The 22,115-nt window shown below is 35.9% G+C and overlaps 1 protein-coding gene across 1 annotated transcript; it reads left to right on the forward strand.

Moving 5' to 3' along the window:
- Nucleotides 1-994: 994 nt before the first annotated feature.
- Nucleotides 995-21,965, forward strand: LOC135608401 (DNA-directed RNA polymerase I subunit 1-like). The gene is made up of 21 exons (XM_065101238.1): nucleotides 995-1,170; nucleotides 2,175-2,344; nucleotides 3,895-4,054; nucleotides 4,162-4,455; nucleotides 7,228-7,455; nucleotides 7,550-7,732; nucleotides 9,186-9,348; nucleotides 10,220-10,407; nucleotides 10,919-11,182; nucleotides 13,214-13,302; nucleotides 13,387-13,534; nucleotides 13,659-13,874; nucleotides 13,984-14,250; nucleotides 14,338-14,479; nucleotides 15,167-15,372; nucleotides 17,455-17,657; nucleotides 17,927-18,125; nucleotides 18,200-18,471; nucleotides 19,651-19,791; nucleotides 19,948-20,791; nucleotides 21,061-21,965. The coding sequence occupies exons 1-21, from the start codon at nucleotides 1,159-1,161 to the stop codon at nucleotides 21,595-21,597; spliced, it is 4,926 nt and encodes a 1,641-aa protein (XP_064957310.1). The 5' UTR covers nucleotides 995-1,158; the 3' UTR covers nucleotides 21,598-21,965.
- The last annotated feature ends 150 nt before the right edge of the window (nucleotides 21,966-22,115 follow it).

Below are 22,115 nucleotides of genomic sequence, written 5' to 3' on the forward strand. Positions count from 1 at the left end.
AAGTAAAAAGAATGTATAATATATCACACATGGGAGATGTAATCACTATTCGTAAGATGAGATAAATAAAAGAGTTCGTCGTGATAGGAGAGGAGAGGATGCCACCGCTATTAGCAATCGAAGAGGAGAAGGAAAGAAAAGTAGCATTAGTGGTCGTTGCCTAGTTACACTTATTCGGTGTAATTCTCGTGTAATCTTCCTTTGCCATATCTTAAACTCAATCCGCTTTGCAGAATCCAACCTAAATGATTTGAACTTGGATCGAGACCCTAACCGAACCAAATCAACTCTTAGAGTAATCAGATTTAAATCAAGTTATCGATTCAATAAAAAGATTAGTGACGCTTAGGCTTGACCACGGTTCGAAACATCCATTTTGTTTTCGCGAATCAGAATAAAACTGAATTATCCAAGTTTTGGTTATGGAATCGAACCAGAAACTCTTGGTTTTGGTTTTGGTTTCGATTTCAATTCTAGTTTGGGTGTTTCAGATATAAACCATTAAAATTTTATTATTTTTTTAATTTAAAAATCCAGAAATTTATTTTCCAAAAAATTAAAAATAGATGCGTAACTATAATGAGCAAAGATAAATATAAAAAAATAAATCAAACTAAATACCTCCTTAGAAAAAAATAAATAATAAAACTATAAATTTTTTTAGGGTAAATTGTCTGAACAAATATGTTATTTGGGAACTCTGATAGATTTTTGTTTCCAACTCGATCATCCGTTATTGATCCATAGGCTTAACCACAACTCCGAAATCATCGATTTCAAATTTTCAACATTAAAAACCAGAACCAGAACTAAAATCGAACCACATAGAACTGGAATCATCGGTTTCGGTTCGAATAATTAATTATTATTGTTATTTTTAATTTATATAATATCTTTTAATCGACCTAAATATACTCACAAGATTCGAACACAAATTCTGCAACTATTACGTCTCTCTTTTTTGTTTTATTTAAACCAATTTGATACCGGAACTGTGCCTTTTTAAAACCCTAACGGAGCTGGAACCGGCAGAACATTCCGACATGCTCAGCGCGGCCGTCCCCGACGTTCCAATACTCTCAGCTTGCACCACGTTCCGATAGCCTCAGCGTGGTTGTCCTCCACTTTCCAATAGTCTCAGCGTGGTCGTCCCCCGAGATGATGGACCAGGTATTCTTGCTCTCCTTTTTTCCGTCTTAGCGCGGTCGTTCGATGGGCCTCTTTTTATTTTCGTGTTTCCTTTGCCTCGAGGACCCGTTGGTATGAGCACTCGCATCCGCTGGGTTCAAAGAAAAAACCTGCTTCATATACAGATCCTAACTTCTAATGCATCCCCTGCTCCTTATCTTTATTCTGATCCAGACTTTGAATCTACTGCTGACTCTAAAGAATATGCACCACTTACTTAATCTAGAAGAAAGTCACTGGTCACCTCAACTACACTTTAAGAACATTGAATTTCGTCGACAACACAAGCATCGAACCTAGCCTGCGCAGGAGTAAGTCATCATGTGAAAGGACTGGGCGATGAAGAACCAACCCCTACCACTATGTCTTGTTAATACAAATGAGCCCTTAACGTAAAGGAAGCCTTAAAGAAGGCATTTTTGAGTCGCTGACCAGAGGTTTCATGGAGCTAATTGCAAATTACCTATCTTGTACACTGACAGCTGTTCTAATGCATTGTTTTCTTATAAACAAATAGACCTGGGGAGGAGAGTAATACTGATCTTTGCCATATCCTTGCTCTAGTTTAGGCAGTCCATCCTTCGGCGTCGGGCTTGGATTTAGACGGGGAGGTTTTTGTAATTTTAATTTACATAACATCTTTGTTCTCCTTCTTTTCCGTCTTTCCTGTGGTTTTATTTCTTTTAAAGATTATTATATCTGTAGTCATCCGTGCAAATTCGAAGGTTTGGATTTGTTTTCTTTTCGCAGCTAGCCTTCTAGTTTTAATACTTGCGTTAGTCTAATTTAAACTCATACTTTTTCTTAATTGATTCAGGATTCTTTCTTTTTCTGCTTCTATCTCTTTTCGTTTAATTCGATGCACTTGACTTTGACGTTATAACTTTAATTACTAGATTTTTCTTGTTACTTAGTTAAACAGAAGTGTTAAATAGTGACTTTGGGTTGACGTTGGTGTAACACATATTTTTTTTCCTTCTTAACAGGCAGCTTCAGGAGTTGTGAAGTATGTTCATTTTAACTTTTATACCTCAGAGGAGATTCGGAAGATAAGTGTAAAGAAGATCACTAAACCGGATCTCCTTGATGCAAAGAATAGTCCTATTCCGGATGGACTATATGATCCTGCACTGGGTCCGCTTAATGATAATGACTCGTGAGTGTTTATTGATCTAACTTCTCTATGAAAACAGAAAATAAGAAAACCAAAGTAATTACTGTGTAGACATTGCATTTTTTTTGGTTTGCTCATAATTTTTTAATCAACTGCTTAATCAACATTTTCGTGGAATGATGCTTGGAGTTTCCTAATAAGGTTTTTCTTTCACTTATTCCATTGGGAATACATTTGAGGGCTTTTTTTTTTTTTACCCAAAACTGTTTTTACTATGCAATTTATATACTGGTCTGCATTGTTTATGTAAGTGCATCAATAGATAGACTTATGATTTTCAGATGATCAAGTAGTTGTAAAGACCAGGTACAACATTTTATCTGGAAAATGATTTGATAACGGTAATATGTGCCAGTATACTAGTTTTGTTTTCCTCTTATACTGCACTAAGCTGACTAGCTATTAGATCACACCCATCAACCATCTACCGAAACCTTGATTATCTAGCTCTTCTCTTGTTATTCCTGTTTTTTTTTTGTGGTAGTGTTACTAAATTTTGATGATTCTACCATTGCATATGTTCCTTTCCTCTCTGATTGCATATGCTATTTTTGCATGTGTCTAGAAATATATGATTTTCCAAAAACTTCTATGGATTCTTGTTCTTTTAGACACACAGACATTTATACAAGCCGTGTTCCAATGGTGTTTCCTTGCCTATGTGTTGGAAATAGACACTTCAGTTTTTTTTCGATGGTTTTTTATTTGCTTTTAGAAATGTTGCACCTTTTGGATGTGGATGCCAGAGCATCACCTAATGGGGTTGTTTATTGAGTAAGTTTCAGGAACTTTAGTTGGGAATCTGACTATTTGCTTGTTGATGAGGACCAAAGAGTGGCTGTTATTGGAATTTGCATTGTTGACCGCCCACAGTTCTACTCAGTTTAATGGTCAATGCGTCTCATGAGCTGCTATATTCCGACGGGAGATTGTGGACCTAGTCTTGTTGGTCGGTGCTAATCTTGTAGTCTGACTCTTGCTTTCGTCTGCGTTTGAGTCGCTTTGCACCAAACTTAACTGGTAGATTGCCATGTTTAAAATAGATAACTGTCCAATAATCACAAGACGTGCAATCACTCAAGCTTAGATATTTAGTTCTCCTTAGCTTCCTTAGCTCCTTTCTCTTGACATGTTGACTTGGGATTGGTAGGTTTTCTTTCCAAAGATGATTTCAGTGATACCTTAAATGTTAGCCTTCCCGCAGGATATAATTTCAGTTACGGCTTCCCTAAGACACTCCGGCCAGATCCATATCAAAGAGGAATACAAAGTTTCCTGCAACTGCGGCCTCCTTGAGACAACTGATCTCCCAGATCAAAGGGAATGACAAAGTCCCCATTAGATTTTGTTAATTGTTAATATAAGTCATCAGAAGCATTTTATGATCAATGAACATTTTGTGGCTCAGATTACTCGTCATAACCTGACAAATGAATTCTGAGAAGTTGTGTTTATGAATTCACATTTTTCAATAATTTTCCATGGTGTTGAAAATTTGTTTTCATTTGATGCATTTTAATTACTGATTGCAGGTGCAAGTCCTGTGGCCAGCTTTCTGTTCGTTGCCCAGGTCATTGTGGTCACATTGACCTTGCAAAACCACTTTACAACCCATTATTGTTCAAGACCCTTCAGGGTCTACTTCAAATTACCTGCTTTTTTTGCCACAAATTCAAAATAAACGAAGAAAAGGTAATTCCATATGAGCTTCCCCTTTTCAGATTATTATTCTTTTATCAAGTTTATGTGTTGTTTCTTTGATTTTCTCATGATTCATTAACCTTTCAAACCATGACCAGGTAAAACGATACGTTGCCCAGTTGGATCTCATAGTGCAGGGTGACATTAATGGGGCTAGAAGTTTGGAAGCCAATACATGGAGTGAGATATTTTTTCCTGAGGAAGAAACTGCAGAATCCATAACATCAAATTTTGACAATGCAAATTCTAAGCATTTGACATGGACATCACTTCAACAATCTGAGGCTCTTTCTATTTTTTCTAAATTTATGAGGGAAAGGCGGAAGAAGTGTGATAATTGTGGTAAAAAAAATCCAACAATTAATAGTCCTATATTTGGTTGGCTTAACAAGGTACGCGATTATAACTTATTTTTATTAAAATTTTGAGTTATTAATTGTATCATTTGATCAGTCCATTATGTTTTTTTGGTCTATGTTTGTTTGGTTTGCATATTATCTGTAAGTTAAATAGAAGGGAATACTTGAAATCAGTGATTGAAAAAGGTGCTCGGGCGCTCGCCTAGGCGCTCGGGCGAGGTGAGGCGAGGCCCGAGCGCCTCTCTAATCTCCCAGGCGGCGCGCTTCAAACAGGCGCCGCCTGGGCGCTCGCCCGAGCCCAGGCACTGGGCGCTTCGGGCGAGCGCCTGGGTAAACCAAGGCGATCGAACCAGGATTTTAGGTCTGGTTCGGTCCTGGTTCGGTTGGTTAGTTGGTTCAATCGAACCAACTAAACCGATATAACCCTTACCCAACCCTAACCCGCTGCCGCTGCCACTCCCAATCCCGATCTCGCTGCTCGCCGCTGTCGCTGCTCGCAAACGCTACCGTTGTCGCCGCTCGCCGCTGTCGCTGCTCGCAAACGCTGCCTCTGTTGCCGCTCGCACCTCCCGTTGCTCATCGCACCTGTCGCCGCTCGCCACTCCTGCTCCCGCTGCCGTTGCTCGCAAACGCTGCCTCTGTCGCTGCTCGCGCCTCCCGCTGCTCGCCGCTCCTGCTCCCGCTGTCGCTGTTCGCAAACGCTGTCGCTGTCGCCGCTCGCGCCTCCCGCTACTTGTCGCTCCCGCTCCCTTTCTCGCTGCCGCTACCGTTGCTCGCCGCTCGCCGCTGCCGTTGTCGCTGTCGCCGCCGCTTCCTCGTTTCTCAGTCAGCAGGCTCAATATACAGTATACTGTTAATATTAAGTTTATTTGAAATGATTAATTTTCAATACTGTTAATAGATTTTCTTAATTTAATAGCATATTTTTATTTAAAATTTTAAATAATTATATTTATTAATTATATTATATATTTTTATATTTTAGTGCCTCGCTTCGCTCGGGCGAGTGCCTAGCGCCTCGGGCGTTTTTGGACCTTGGCGCCTTTTGGCGCCTAGCGCTTTTTAAATCACTGTTGAAATAAAATAATTAAAAAGGACAAAGGATTGTGAGAAACAATATAGACATGGAGTGTAAACTTTCTGCAACTCAATTTCAGTTTTCAAATTCAAAACAATATAGACATGATTGGCATTAATATCGTCCTTATTTCACCAGCCTTTTCTTTTCCATCATCAGTTAGATTACTCGTACCTTTTTTGTTACAATCTATTAGCTTTTTTACACAAAAGCATTTTCATACATGTGAGATCATTGATGGAACTCAGAACTGAACCAAATTGATCATCTACTAAAAAAATAAAATGTATTTAAAATTAAATCTAACCTCTATAAATAAGAGAGAGATAAATAGGAACATTGACAACAAATCATATCCTTTATTATCGTCCCACTTATGACAACAAATATCAGGTTACAGTGTATCCTAAATTTTGTGTTCTATGTTAAAATAATGAATCAAACCATGCTGATTTTGACAGAGGTGTTTGATAGATTAGATAATGTGGATCATTCTTTCCCTAGCATGTGTAAAGCTTATCTAAGTACTTGATGTTGTTAGGATAAATTACCTTGAAGAATTTCATAATTTTTTCCATGGAGCTTTAAGTCTAAAGAAGTACTCCAAGATTTTTAGAGCTAATAATAGCCTACTGTTGTTTTAAATTGTGCCTGTGAGATTATGTTCATATCATCCTTCTTTGAAGCATACCTCTTAAAGAAAAGGGAAGTGCTTCAAGATATAGTTGGATTAACTTCTTCCGGTTGCTAAAGTTATGTATGAGCATGGATTTTAGAATACTCCATGGCCAAGCCAACTTGTACTCACTTGGAAAGGCTATCTTGGCATTAGTCTAGCAATGCAAGACTTGTTTTCTAGCATGTTACTTGTAGCCACTTGTGTTCTAGCATATCTCTATATGTGGCATTTATCTAGGTATTACACATTCATGTAACAAGTGAACAAAGTCATTTGATGGTGATTTAATTAGTTAGAACTTAAAAGAGATTATATTACGAGTGATTCTTTTAACTTCTGAAATTGGGTCTATTGTTTATTCAATCCTTCATCTGTTACTCATTACATGACATCCCAAGACACTCGATATGTGCTTGAAGCATCAGTTGAATTATCCAGCAGTCACTTACCATTTATATGATACTGACATATAGATAAGCGACTAGTGTAGCCCACTAGCAAAATATTTTTCATCTGTTATAATGATATTTTCTTTTTATAAATACCATGATCTGCCATTGGGATCGGTTGGATGATCGATCTGTGGTTAATGTCTCTACCTACTAAATCATTATGTCTGAGGAAGTTCAAATACATGATAATACGTATTATAAATTCTGGCAGATCTCTTCATCTATGTGACGTTCCTTCAATCTTGTTCATAAAATTTTTGAGCAGTTAGTTTTCATTTCTTGAAGTGGCTTTTTTCATTGAGCTATAGCTGCATAGTTAGATGCTTTTTATTTTAAAATAAATTTGATTTTATTTATTGATTATTAGACTTATTGTCCATTCTGACTTAAGGTGTCCATAAGTTTATCTTTCTTTAAGATCATCCTAAACTGGAGGATGATTAGATCTAATTTAACTCCTGTGCTAGTGGATTAAGTATTAAATAGTTTTTTCCTTTTTTCTTGGCTAAAATTGTCTTTATATATGTAATTTGGGTTAAAGCAGGATATATTTGTCGTAAAATTTTGTATTAATCCTTTAATATAAATATTTGCAGACCACACAGGAATCTGATATACGAGCCAATTTCATCTTAGATTCTAGTCTGGATCAATCATCCAGTGAGGCAAAATATTCCAGCATTACTCAGTCAAGAGGAGAGAGTGCTTCAGAAATGGATGAAGAATCACCTTTGTCAAAAAAAAAAGTGAAATTAGGCGACTTGCCTCCTGAATTTATCAAACAAATGTCATCTTCTGGACAAAAGCATCTGTTACCTTCTGAGGTTTAAGCTACCTTTCAGTTTTTAACATGTCTTCCTATGTATTTGTTTTAGTGCAGTACTAATTGGATATTTTTCTGTCTTTTGATAACCTCAGGTGGAATTTATTTTAAACAACTTGTGGAAAAATGAGGCAAATCTCTGCATGCTTATATCCGACATTCACTGTAAAAACCTGAGTATCTCTCGAGGGAACAAAGGGTTTGCAATGTTTTTCCTGAAGACTCTTCTTATTCCACCGAGCAAGTTCCGTCCTGCTGCTGGGACTTCTGGTCGTGGGGTAAGAAATCCTATGTCTTTTGTTACATTCTAATATCTTGTTTGGTTTTGGTTTTGCACCTAACAATAAACTTAAAATTGCATGGACTTAAGAAAAATGTGGTTATAACTTTTGCACAATACGTGCTTTCAAAAACTTGGGATAAAACTGTTGTGTTGAACGGTCACTTATTTTGTAATGAGCATCTGAAATCTGTAATGTGTTTCTAGCACTGCTGACAATATCTGTGCAAATTCATAATGTGGATTTGGTACCAGTGCAGGATCTGTGGAAAAGCTCATCTTTTTCCACTTATAATCAAGGATTGCCTCACTTTCCCCTTGTTGGTGCTTGGCCGGATTATTATGGTACATCAGTAGGGTTGGTGCACCAACCGGTACAGAAACTGTGCTGTTGGGGAAAAAATGTCAAAAACGAAAAAAAGGATGGTGGAAGAGCAGGTGCTAAGACACAGTGCTACTGGACGAAAAATGCAGAAAGTGAAAGAGATATGACAGGGAAGGATGGGGGAGCATACAGTTATGTTAGGGTAGTGTTCCAAAGGATGGGAGAGAGAAACATAGTACAAAATTAAACTCTTATGGGCTGGGTGGATTTCAATTTACTTATTTGGAACTAAACAAAATATAGTAATATATTGTAGTCTGCTCTCTCATCCATGGTTGAATTAGGATATGCTGTTCGGTACGGGTGATACACTGCTGAGACTCCATTGCTTAGGATGTTAAGTTGGATGATCTCTGGCGATCTTTCCAGAGCTTCAATGGGATCTGGATTTGGGAATTGGCGGGCTCTTCATTGCTGGTATAGGCTGACATGTCATTTATACATGACATCTCAAAATGTACCTTGCTGAATTGACCTAAATTGTGTTCTTGTGATGGCCCAGGTACCTGATCTAGGGTTGACTAGGTCTTAATAACGCTCGGGTTTATTGAAGAGGGTTAGGTTCAGGTTACATTGTAAACAACTTCATGGAACAGCTTTAATTTCTGGCTTTCTATTTACACTTTGAAGTTACTTCATATTAATTGAGAGAGTTTTGCAAGGAATGATGGATGAAAAATAATTTGACTTGTCTAGATTTTTTATGCTGTTTGTTTGAAAAGTAGTAGGTGACAAAAAAGTTGGCCTAAACTATTATGTAAAAAATTTAGGCCATGACAAAGTTATTATGTGATCAGAGCTTTTGATCCGTTTAGGTGTGCTTCTAAAAAGCTAATACCAGCACATTTGTTTAGATGTTTACATACTTAAAAAGCTACCAGCACTTTCAATCTTTTGATCTTTTTTTATTGCGTTCTCAAGTGCGTACCTAAGCCTAAAGTTTTTGCTTAGTTGTTCAGAAACTACCAGCAACGTCAGCTTCCTTATCCTGATCCTGATCTTTTCATGTACTGTTTCAAATTGATACTTGTAACTTCTTTACTTTTCAAGTCTTGCTGTTATGTAGGTACTGGAACATCCACAAAATACTTTGCTGAGTAAAGTTCAACAAGCCAATATTGCTTTAAAGAATTGTATTGTTGCTAATCCTGATCATCCTGATATTTTGAGGAGCTGGATGGACCTTCAAAAATGTGTGAATGTGTTGTTTGATAGCACCAAGGGCTTTGGTATGATATTTTTATCAACTTTTGATTGCATTTTCTTATGTTTGTTGTTGAATTCCTTTTTTGGTAGTGAAAAGATGGCATAAATGATACAGAGATGGCAATCTTCTTGATAGATATTTTGCTGTGGGTTTTATGCTGCATACAAAATTTATGTCAGGTCATGCATCAAAACTTGCGAATTTTTCCCCCTTTGTAGAATGATTTTGCTTTATTAGTATCAGTAAATTATAAAATCATATATTCTGGTACCCAATACAACACTCCCATTTTACAGTTTATAGCTAACAAACTAATGTACGTGCCTTGTACTTGGCAGTGGACCTAACTAATTCGTGTTGGCAATTAAATGTCCTTCATTGGCCATGAGAGACAAAATAAATACACCATAAATGCAATAAATTATTTAGGACAGTAATATGCTGATATAGATTGGTATGATGTGGGAAGGATATAGATGACTTGGAAGGCACTTTCTCTTAAACTAGATGGATATGGAAACACATTAGTAATTTAGAACATAACAGGAACATAATATTTAATTACAACAATTATGGAATATATGTTATATGTTTAGCTAACTTGATTCAACCTCACTTGAATCAGCCTCACCTTGCCTTCTTTTGTGTTAGAACAAGAAGTTTATTCACTTATTATTTTCATATAAAGTTGCTCATTTATGTCTTTTAAGTATGATTCTGAAACTTGATTGCGTGTCATTCAGGTGGGCATATTTTCCTTGCCCGAATTAGAGGCCACATATTATTTTATCTTTCCTGTTTTGAAAATTATTTATGCATTGTATGGCATTCATCAGTTCTCTTGTGGGTGTCGAATCATTGTTATCTTATCATATATGTCATCTTAATGGCAGCAAAAAGCGACAAGGAAGCAAGTGGCATACGCCAACTGTTGGAGAAGAAGTCGGGTATTCTACGACAGAAAATGATGGGAAAGAGGGTTAATTTTGCTTGTCGGTCTGTTATATCTCCAGATCCCTACTTAGCTGTCAATGAAATAGGGATTCCTCCTTATTTTGCATTGAGGTTGACATATCCTGAGGTAAATCTTGTAAAATAGATTAAAGATATGATTTCGTGACTTATTTTGTTGATTCTTTCTTGTTTGCGTGCACATGTGCATAAGACTGCACTTGATGTTAATTTTTTTTTTAAACTTATACATGTTAGAGGAGTTATTACTCCGGGTTCATGTTCAAAACTGCACTGCAGGTGTCATGTTGTTTTTTATTTAATATTGATGTTTGGATATTACTTTGGCATCATTTGTCACGCCTTTTTGTTAATCTGGAAGGTGGCCTATCGAATTTGTCTAAGTAGAGTCGAAGCTATAGGGACTCTATTTCTGGATTTTGTTTCCTAAGAGATAATCATATAAATGTGCATATACATAAAACTGAATTTCATCTTATTTTTCTCATTGTACTAAGGTTAAGCATAATTATCAATTTTTGATGTGCTTATCATTTACTGTTGTTATTGTTTTGTCCTTCACACTATCATTTTAATTATTGATATTATTTCATTATTATACCAAATATTTTTGTCTGCAGAGAGTGACACCCTGGAATGTTAATAAACTGCGGTGTGCTATAATCAATGGTGCTGATATTCATCCAGGAGCTACACATTATAAGGACAAGGAAAGAATGTATAAATTACAAGCAAGCCAAAATATGCGGAGTGCAATTTCAAGAAAGTTGCCCACATCTAGAGGAATGACTGCCCAACTTGGAACGGGCCCAGAATCAGAATTTGAAGGCAAGGTTGTGTATCGCCATTTGCAGGATGGAGATATTGTGCTTGTTAATCGACAGGTAATCAACATGTTGCCTATTGTTTTCTTCAACAATTGTGTTTTTTCGAATGGAGTTTGAAGTAAAATGATGGCCACTGGTGATTACATCTTGTGGTGGAACTCTTTTTCTTTTTTGATTTGTCTTTTCATTTTATTGATGATCTGATGTCTGATAGACAGATTAGTTTTTTGGTTACTAATATCTGATTGTCTCCTTGTGATACTAATTGTCAACCAGGCATTTATGCTGCAAGAGCATGAGTCTAGCATTTTGACATTTTCATAATGTTGAAGGAGCATCTGTTCATATATTAACATCCAAAATGTCAAAACATATTTTAAATTTTAAGCAATTCATTGTAAGTCGATTGATAATTATTCCATATTTTGAGAGCGAGCCTTTGTGCAATTTTCAGATTGCTCAGCTTTACACGCACTACTCAGGATTGCAATGATCTGTTTTGGATAGCTGAAGAATGTGTACTGAATGAGGACAAATCAATGCACATTGTCCAACAACTTGTGATTTGGGCAACTAGTTTGTCCAGAACAGCGTGGCATTTAAAATAGGAATTTGCATTCATATCCTTACAAAAGTATAAGTGATGTGTATCACTTGACAGAACTTTTCAATGTCTGTAAGCCTTAAAAAAAAAAATGTTTGATAGGAATTAAACTTAAAAGGAGCTGTCCATGACATGTAGCTTGGCAGAATTTGAGTTGAAAAGATGTTACAAATTGATGAGTTTAAGGAATTGTGCACCGAGTTCATGACAGTTCTGGAATGCAACAGTATGTGGTTTGTGTAAGTGGCAATTGTTCAGAGAATGAAACTCAGTCAACTTGTGAGGAATGATGATGTCCCAATCAACTGAACTACCTTGAAGGAACTTTGAATACTAAAGATTGGCCCTCTAAGCATACCTTCACCCAAGGAATGTTGTGTGAGTCAGTTTCTATATACAGGATTCATCAACTTTGATATCCATGGTAGGTAGACGCATTGTACAATATCTTATAACTTTCTAAGGAAATGCATACATGCTAGGTTTCACATTAAGCATCTTTTGCTCCTATGACTCCGTTGAATCTTTTTATAGTTCAAAGTTTGGTTGTTTAACTCAGCAATGGATAATTGTAGTTCTGCTAGCTTCTGTTTGGGTTTGATCCGAGCTTATGACACTTTTTCTATTTGTCAATGATAATTGTTCTTTTTCATTTGCTTAAAGTTAATATTGCTAAGATAGCTAGTATTCTTGTCTTGCATAAAATGTGAAATTGGTTCATGAGGTTCCAGGCTGACAGCTATGTATAGGGATGTTTTTTTTGTTCTATGTTTTTTAAGTCTTGTAACTAGTATCATGTCCTTGCTTGTCTGGTATGGTGGTACTTTAATTATTGTTACATGATGTGGACTTCCTCAAATGATTGTGATGTTAAACTGATCTATTCACTTTAGAAGTTATGAGTTTGATTCTAAATACAGCCTTTGCTTTCTACATCACCATAAATGAACATTGAATGTGATCGAAATCCATGCCAATGGAAACACTTATACTGATTTGTAGCTAGAGCTTATTTGTTGGTGAAAGGCTCTAGAAAATTGAATTGGGTGACCATAAGCGAGTCCGCGTTGAAACTAGAGAAGTTAGATTTGTTATTACCACATGGGCCTCCATTGTCATTCTTGTCAGTTTATATTGTTATAAATTAATTAAAGTGGATTTACTAATAATCCTTTGAATCATGGTTTACCTTAAAGGTCCATATCGGTATATCGACCAACTGTCGGTACAATATGTATTGATCCGTACCAACATACCGACACATGATATGGTGGGACATACTGATAGACCGGTATGTACCGCTTGTATCAATTCCCTATCAGATTGGTATGTATCGCTCAGTATGGGTCGACGAACCTTGTTTTGAATAATCTGAACAAAAGTATGATGTTCAACAAAATTATGTATTTTTTTCTTAGGAGCATGATCTATTTTATAATTCCAAAATTTTTATTGAGTCATGATTTTTTTTAAAAATTTTGCAGCCTACCCTTCACAAGCCCAGTATGATGGCTCATGTTGTTCGTGTGTTGAAAGGAGAAAAGACACTTCGCATGCACTATGCAAATTGCAGGTTCTATATCATTTTTATTTGTGTTTGCATTTTTTTTGGTTAGCTTGGAGTTCAACAAAGAATGATATATTCTTGTGTTTGCAGCACATATAATGCTGATTTTGATGGTGATGAAATGAATGTACACCTCCCACAAGATGAAATTTCACGTGCCGAAGCCATTAACATTGTTAATGCGAACAAACAATATATTGTTCCCACTAGTGGGCACCCTATAAGGGGGCTAATTCAGGTAAAGTGATTTGAAGATTAATTTTAATTTTTTTCAGTCTCAAACTCTTGATGATGTATTTAGGTTTTATATATATATAAGGTTTTTAATAGTGTCAAATATCTGCCTGTGGTTGATTCTTCAGGATCATATCGTAAGTGCTGTACTTCTGACAAAGATGGACACTTTTTTGACCCGTGAAGAGTATCATCAGCTTTTATATGCTTCCAGTGTCCCTCCTACCTCATATTCTCAACGTAATAGATTTGGCCAAAAGGTTTCAGTGTCATGGTCTGATTATGAGATACAGCCTCTTCCCCCTGCTATTTGGAAGCCAACACCACTATGGACAGGAAAACAGGTTGTGTTTCCTTTTAGGCTGCTTAACATGAGTCCTTTGCTGTCTAAAATGTAAAATGATCTGAAGACTTTACATCCAACTTTTGCTGATGATTTTTGTAATTTTATAGGTTATTACTGCAATCCTTAACTTTGTTACTAGAGGTCGCTTGCCACTTACTATTGAAAAAAGAGGAAGAATACAAAAAGAGTATATCGGGGAGGATCATACTTTACTTGTGTTGCATATTCACAACAATGAGCTCGTACATGGAATGATTGACAAGGCACAGTTTGGAACTTATGGTTTAGTCCATGCAGTCCATGAACTATATGGTCCAGATGTTGCGGGAACGTTGCTTTCTGTATTTAGTCGCTTATTTACTTCTTTTCTTCAGGTTAATTTTGCTTAGCTATTATCAAAGTTTTGGTACTTTTTTTCTTTCTTGTACTGTGGGCATATATAAATGACATTCTGATTTCAGATTCATGGGTTCACTTGCGGAGTAGACGACCTTCTACTCAGTCAGAAATCAGATATTGAGAGAGAGAGAATATTAAAGAAAAGTGAAATACAAAGTGGAGAGGTCCATATGCGTTTTACCAGAACTAAAGATGGTGATGGAGGTTTGTTCTAAATAATCATCTATGATCTAACACTGTATTCATGTTGCATATTTGGTCGAGAAGGTGTCTATCACATAATTCCATGTATGGTTATCTTCACATTAATTTTTTTCTTAGTCTCTCTCCTAGAGATTCATATTTTACATATGTTTCTTCTCTCGTTTAAATTTAATGTATTGCCTTCTTCATTTTCCTCTTTCTGTGCTTGGATTAATGCACCTTCTAGATGTTTTCTTTCTCTAGAGGAAATAAGAAAGATTAAATTTACAGTCTGAAAAATTATAGCCTTTTCCCTAATCATTTATATTTTGTAATTTGTCATGCACCCTTATTCATAGATCAATCAACTTAAATCAGTGTATTTTAATGCTAAAATGAAAGATTTTGCGTCCTATTTAAATTTTGTTTATGCTCGATACCTTTAAAGTTTCCGAAGTTTGCTTGTTTATATTTTTTTATTTTTGGCTAAAACCAAAGAGATTTTGATGTATTTTGATAAATGTATAATTTTTAAAAGATAAAAGCTGAACTGAGATTTTAATTTTGTTGGGTTTGGAGAGAATATTTGCTTTGTGCAATGATTCCAGGAGTTTGATATCATTTAGAGATAGTTATAGTAGTGTTCTCTTTAAAGTTTAAATATCTTAATTCATGCTCCCTCTCGTATTATTGTCTTTGCATGTATAGATCCAATGAAATTGCAAAGGGAGATTGAGAAAGTTCTACGTGGTAATGGAGATTCAGCAACTGCCTTATTGGACAGGATGATGTCAAATTCTCTGAATAGTCTGACTTCTGAAATAAATCAGACCCTATTTCCTAATGGATTGTTGAAGCCATTCTTGAAGAACTGTCTCTCTCTTATGACCACTACTGGAGCTAAAGGTGGCTTGGTAAGTTCTTGTCACATTCTCTCCTTGTTAATTTGTTAACTAGCTTAAACAAATCAATGTATGCCAATGTTCTTTATATGCTAGAAACTTTCTTTCATATGCAATTTGTATGTGGTTCTAGTCGTATTGTGGTGATCTTGAACACTGAATAACTAGGACTTTTATTATAGTTTCTGTGTTTGAAATAAAAATGATGTGGAACTATGTTTTTCTCTTTCTGTCACCAAGCAACACAATATGGTTTTATAGTGGGTGTTGAAGAGCGCAAGTCCTACAGATGTTATTTCTGGAGCATATGTGGCAAGTGATTCGGAGTCTCCATGTCTAGTAGCTGGGACTTGTGCTTCTTTGTCTCGGAAAACAAAGCTTGAGTTCTGAATTGAAACAACCTTTTTCTTCTTTTTGTTGCAAGAGATGCATTGGTGGTGGCCAAGATTTGTGGCTTCTATGTCACGTTAATTTGAAGTAATAACAATTTTATCACTTGGTAGTATTTTTGCATGTCAATATTGTGTTATCCATGTCTTATGGTCTATGGTTTACCAAATTTTCTTAACTCCTTTATTGGTAGCTGTCATGTTAGACAATCAAGGTTTTTCACTTGTTATTTTAACATCTCAGTGTTGCTGGGCTGTGTGTTGACCAGCATGAGCAGTAGATGAAAAAAAAAAGAAGTTTCTATCTTCTTTTTCTGATGTACCATCATGATGGTGAATCATGAAGGGGAAACTTGTGGACCCTAGCATTTAGCTTTCTAAGCCATTTGTGAAGTGATCCGAGTTAACATTGGACATTAGGTCATATGGTCAGTTTGATTGCACTGCACTTGCAAATAAAGTGGAAAGGCTGGTGTCTTAACTCTTAAGTATTTAATGGTTTTACTGGTGAATGTTGGAATGGTAATTTCAAGTGCTAAGACCCATTAAAACTGAAACGTAGCAAGCTGTCCTATACTATCACAGACTTCATGAATTTTACATATGACACTCTAGGTCACACTTGCTAGCAAGGATTTGGCTTACTTTCAATGTTATGTGGGTGCCATAAATCTAAACAGATAAAAGAAAAGTGTTGATAAGCAAACATGTGGGCAAATTACCAGCCTCACCTCACAGAGGCACTTGAATTTGGGTTTACTTCTAATCACAGAGGCACTCGGCTCACAGCACCCCTCGTCGATCTAAGATATGTTGAAGTTTACTTCTATGTGTTTCTTTCCTTTATTTTAAGTTTACATTGACCTTTATATTATTGCTGAATTTGTTCATATATTTGATCTTAGTCCTAGTTAGTTGAAGTTTCAAGTTATTCTGTGTATGCTCAAGTTTAGCAAGACACACCAATTGAAACAATATTATAAGCAAACAGTGTATATTATGAAAGGTTTTGCTGTAATCATCATTTCAAAGAGGAAACCAATTAGAGTTGATCCTTTATGCAGACCTATAGGGTTAGCTTTGAGTACTTATCTTGTTGTACTGGTAATGGATATAATTATAATGCATATTCAGGATAAACTTCCATGTGCATGTTGTGATTTGAGTTTGTCTTGAATGTATAATAAGTTCATCCATCACCTGTGCAAGAAAATAAGCACATTGCTATATTTAATATTATGGTAAACCTAGTTTATAATTTGAATATCTATCCTAAATATGTAGTTTGCTAAGGGCTATTCCTGTATTCAGTAACAATTATTGTCTCGTGGATCTGGGTTTTGAAGCAAAATTATGAAGATATTGATTATCTAGCATCAAAACGAACATGTATGCTTGAACATACATCTTTCTCTTGGGATTGGAATCTGCAAAATGTTATTTGTTATTCTTGCATTAGTTTTTGATCCTTAATTACTTGCCTCATATTTCACTAGTATGAGCGGAAACATGGAGCTTAGTCTACACTCTACAGTATGTCTGGAATGCAGAAAAAGAGATTTTCTTTCCCAATATGCAAAAATTTATTCCTTAATTCTGTACCAGTTATCATCTTTTACTGACCATCTGAATATTCTAAAAAACTTGCAAGTTATTTGATCTGGAATATGGTTGGTAATTGCAATTTCGTTCCCCTTCTTTGTAGGTCAATATGACACAAATTTCTTCTTTGTTGGGCCAACAAGAGTTGGAAGGAAAACGAGTACCACGTATGGTCTCTGGAAAAACATTGCCCTGCTTTCCTCCTTGGGATATTTCAAGTCGTGCAGGAGGCTTCATTAGTGATCGTTTTTTAACTGGTCTTCGGCCTCAAGAATATTATTTTCACTGCATGGCTGGACGTGATGGGTATATAGTGAATTTTGTACTTTATGCAGTTCAATTCAGTCATTATTAGATGTATCTTAGCTTTTTTTTGTTATATTGCGTCTTAGAATACCTGTCTATATATGTGCACATCAGTTAGTGAATGTATGCGTGGATGCCATACTTGTATATCTTATGCTTTTTTTGTATATTAGTTAACTCATGAGCGTTAATTTGTCAAAAAGCCTGTATCTGTCAGTGTCAATTTCTTGAACTCTTCTAGCATGTCGACTAACATGAAGTAAGTGCAGATTGGTTGATACAGCTATTAAAACATCTCGGAGTGGATACTTGCAGCGGTGTATTATTAAAAATCTTGAGTGTTTAAAAGTTTCTTATGATCACACAGTACGTGATGCTGATGGGTCGGTTATCCAATTTATATATGGGGAAGATGGTATTGACGTTCTTAAGGCGAGCCATATTTCTGAATTTAAAATGCTTTTGGATGTAAGGCTGTTAATTTTGTAAATTGTTATCTTGATTTTTGTGCTCTATCTGAAATATCATGATCATCATTTCAGAATCAGAAGGTTGTTTTGCAAAAATTCAGTGATCAAATTTCAGACACATCTTTGGCAAAGTCAAATGCTTATATTAGGGAGTTGCCATGTTCCTTAAGAGACAAAGCAACTGATTTTATTTTGGAGAATCAGAAGAGCTTTCCTCATCAAATAAATCAGAAGGACTTTATGAAATTAATGAAGCTCAAGTACCTATCAAGTCTTGCTGAGCCTGGTGAGGCTGTTGGTGTTGTTGCTGCTCAATCTGTTGGGGAACCATCAACACAGATGACGTGAGACATCTAACTTTTTCTAATACGTGTTTTCTGATAACTCTTATGCCTATCAACTTTTTACTTCTATGGGATATTAAATTTAGCAGTGACATTCTTAATTTTTTCCAGTCCTTGAAAGTTTGTAATGGAATGATGAGATATGTTGGTGATATTGTACTTCCTTTGAACATGATGCTAAGTTAAGCTGATTGGCTGAGGTTGTTGCATTTGACTTAAGTATACAAGTGTCCAAAGAATTTTGTCAAGTTCTCTATTTGCTAGGTACTTGGAAAAACCATAAGAATTTTAGAATATTGTTTGATATATGTAAAGTCTTTGCCTAGTTATGTTTTGCTGAAGGGTTGAAGTAATATGATATCTGATAGTTTCATCTGAATGAGTTAGTCTGATTTTAGAGAGCACAATCTTGTAAATCTGCCCTGCTGGTGGTATTATTTATTTTGTGTCAAAATCTTGTAAATTTGCCTTGCACAGCCTTCATGACATTTTCCGAGAGACTAAACTAAGGATACATGTTTCGTAATGTAGTGTAGATCTGTTTTATGTGTCATTTGATATAAGATGTTAATATTTTGTGCAATAATATATTTGGGTAACTATTTTGTACTAGGAGACTAGGTTTTATTGCTGACTTCTTTATTTAAGTGAGTTTGGAGAATGATTTCTTTATGATTAAGGAAAGCTTTCTGAAATGTTGTCTATCAAATCATGATATTTACAATGTTTTTTTTCTTTGTTTGCCATCAAGGCTTCTTTACTATGTAGGTGGAGAATGAATTTAAAATGTTTTGGCTCAGTGTACTTCGTAAAATATCATGTACTTGTATAATATTGATTCATGTGTGCCTTGGCTAATTAAACACTAGCAACAAGATAATTTACTTCATGCTTGTCTCTTCCTTTGTTTTCCTTTCCTCTTAGAAAATATAGAATTATCTTTCAAGATAGGCCCCTGATATCTTTATAAATTTATTTTGCTATGCACTATTAAAATAGATGATAAACTACCTGTGCTGTCTTATGCTCGTACTTGTTCATCTTGAACAATTCTACTTGCATCTTATGAGAAAACTGTTTGTTTTGGTTATCAGAAGCTATATTTCTGTTTCAGTGCTATACATTCTTATCAGTATCAGATGATTGCAATTTAACGTTTTAGTAGATTCTGTTTTTCAGGCTTAATACTTTTCATTTGGCTGGCAAGGGAGATATGAATGTTACATTGGGAATACCACGTTTACAAGAAATCTTGATGACTGCATCGAAGGATATTCGGACTCCTCTCATGAACTGTCCGTTGCATGTTTGGAAGACCAAGTAAGTGAAGGATTTAATTCATTGTGTCCTGAAAGAAATCATGTATGTGCACAAACAATGAAAATCATTTTTTTTAAAATTAAATCTTCATGTTATTATTTTCCTGAAAGCTTTCTGGACTCTGATCACTTTTACATTATGTTCTATATCTTGCAGGGATGATGCCGAACGCCTTGCTGCAAAGTTAAGGAGGGTTTCTTTGGCTGATGTTGTGGAGAGAATGGAGGTCTGCACTGTACCATTTTCCATTCATGGGAATCAGATCTCAACCATCTATAAGCTAAAGATGACCCTTTATCCAAGTGAGCTCTATCCTGCCTTTTCAGAATTAACATTAGAAGACTGCAAAGAAGTTCTCGAGACGACATTTGTTGAGGCCATGGAAGATGCCATCGCAAAACACTTGGATATGATATTCAGGATCAGTGACATTAAGGTTGCTTCTGGCAAGGAAGAGAATGATTTCGAAGAAGGGGTTGATGAAGATGAATCTAGAAATAAATCAAACACGGTGGAAGAAAATGTTGATGGTGGTGATGAGGATTATGAAAGTCTTGATGATCAAGGAACAGATTCTAGGAGGAGAAAACAGCAAGCAAATGATGAAGTAGAATATGATGATGGTATTGAAAAAGAGAGCTTTGTTGCAGCAGGCGAACATGATGAAGAAATGCAATCAGGATTTGAAAGTGAAATTGATCATGTTGAAGCAGACGAGGATTATCTTATGGGAGGGGGAAGTCCTGGGTTTGACATGGACATTGCAACACCTGAGAGCCCATCAAAAGCTGACTCTACACCCGTGTCAGAAGATGGCAAGAAAAAGTCAAAACTTACGGAGAAAGGCAAGAAGGAAACTAAGTCGAAGGCCGATAAGAAGGCCAAGAGGCCGAAAAGTAGCAAGAAAAAGATCAGGAGAACAATATACGTGATGGCTGAAGGATTGAAATTTGAGGTTCACTACATCTTCAGAAGTGAACCACGAATTTTGCTGGCTGAGGTACTTTTCCTGCTAGTAATAACAAAGAAAGCTTTATATGCTTGGACTTCTTCCTGCATATGGTTGTTTGTAGCAATGCATGCTTAATTTTCTGTATCTATTTATTTCTGGATGAATAGTAAATTTTTTTTCTTAACCCTATATTTCACATATTGATAATATTACGTTGTGAAATGAATAATTTAGTTTTTAAGATGATGATGTACTAGAATCTGCTTAGGCAAATGCTTACTTTGTTGGGTTTAGACTGATCAAATTTTTTAATGCAGATTGCACAGAGAACAGCCAAGCATGTATATGTAAAGGAGTATAAGAATATTGAAAGGTGTTCATTGAAAGAAAATAAAAAGAGTACTGATCCATTCATGCTGCAGATTGCCGGAGTGAATTTCAACACACTTTGGGATTTGGAGGAATTTTTAGATATCATTCACATATATTCAAATGATATACATGCAATGCTTAATACCTATGGTGTGGAAGCAGCACGAGCAACCATTATTAAAGAGGTTACAGATGTGTTTGGATTATATGGTATACAAGTAAATATCCGACACCTCAGCCTTATTGCAGATTTTATGACTTTTCATGGAGGGTATCGGTCCATGAACAGGGTTGGAATGGGCGATTTCAACACCTCACCGTTTGGCAAGATGACATTTGAGACAGCAACTAAATTCATTGTTGAATCAGCATTCCATGGAGAGGTGGACACATTGGAGTCCCCGTCAGCTAGCGTCTCCCTTGGCCAGCCAGTGAAGATGGGAACTGGCTGTTTCGACTTGATGCAGAATCTGCAGCTGTGATAATTGAGCAAATTGGTCTTGATTCTTCTTTTTTTGCTTGTATTTAGTGGGTCAAAATTCATTATATAGTATTATTGAGGGTTAGATTTTTGAAGTTTAGGTAGGCCCTTGTACATCTGCTCCTCATCTACCAGGGTGAATTTTTGAATGAGTTGCTAATTGGCAAAGCTCGATAAGATTTTATCTTCCCATGTGGGCACCATTTTCCCCACAAGTCCCATTCAGATTTTGAGTTTTCTTTCTGATGGGTACTTGCCAGTGAGATTGAGAATTAGCTTAAATATAGATTTATTTCAGCGTCAAGCTGTCATATTTTTCTTGTAGCTGTACATGTTTTATTGAATTCATCTAATTTATTTTGTTGATGACGGGTGGTGACTTGGTTGTGCATCATTAATTCATCTATCATGAGGTTATCTTTTACTTCTGTTCATCTTGTTCATATTAACTTTATACTTATGTATGTATGTCTACACATCACACAGATGGCCTCCATCTTTTTTGTTGTCATGGAGTTG

Source organism: Musa acuminata, chromosome BXJ2-3 (assembly GCF_036884655.1).
Source record: "Musa acuminata AAA Group cultivar baxijiao chromosome BXJ2-3, Cavendish_Baxijiao_AAA, whole genome shotgun sequence".
Taxonomy (NCBI): Eukaryota; Viridiplantae; Streptophyta; class Magnoliopsida; order Zingiberales; family Musaceae; genus Musa; species Musa acuminata.

Coding starts and splice junctions, on each gene's coding strand:
- LOC135608401 (XM_065101238.1), top strand. Junction 2,345..3,894: donor CCGCTTAATGATAATGACTC/GTGAGTGTTTAT, acceptor TACTGATTGCAG/GTGCAAGTCCTGTGGCCAGC. Junction 15,373..17,454: donor CTGGAGCTAAAGGTGGCTTG/GTAAGTTCTTGT, acceptor CCTTCTTTGTAG/GTCAATATGACACAAATTTC.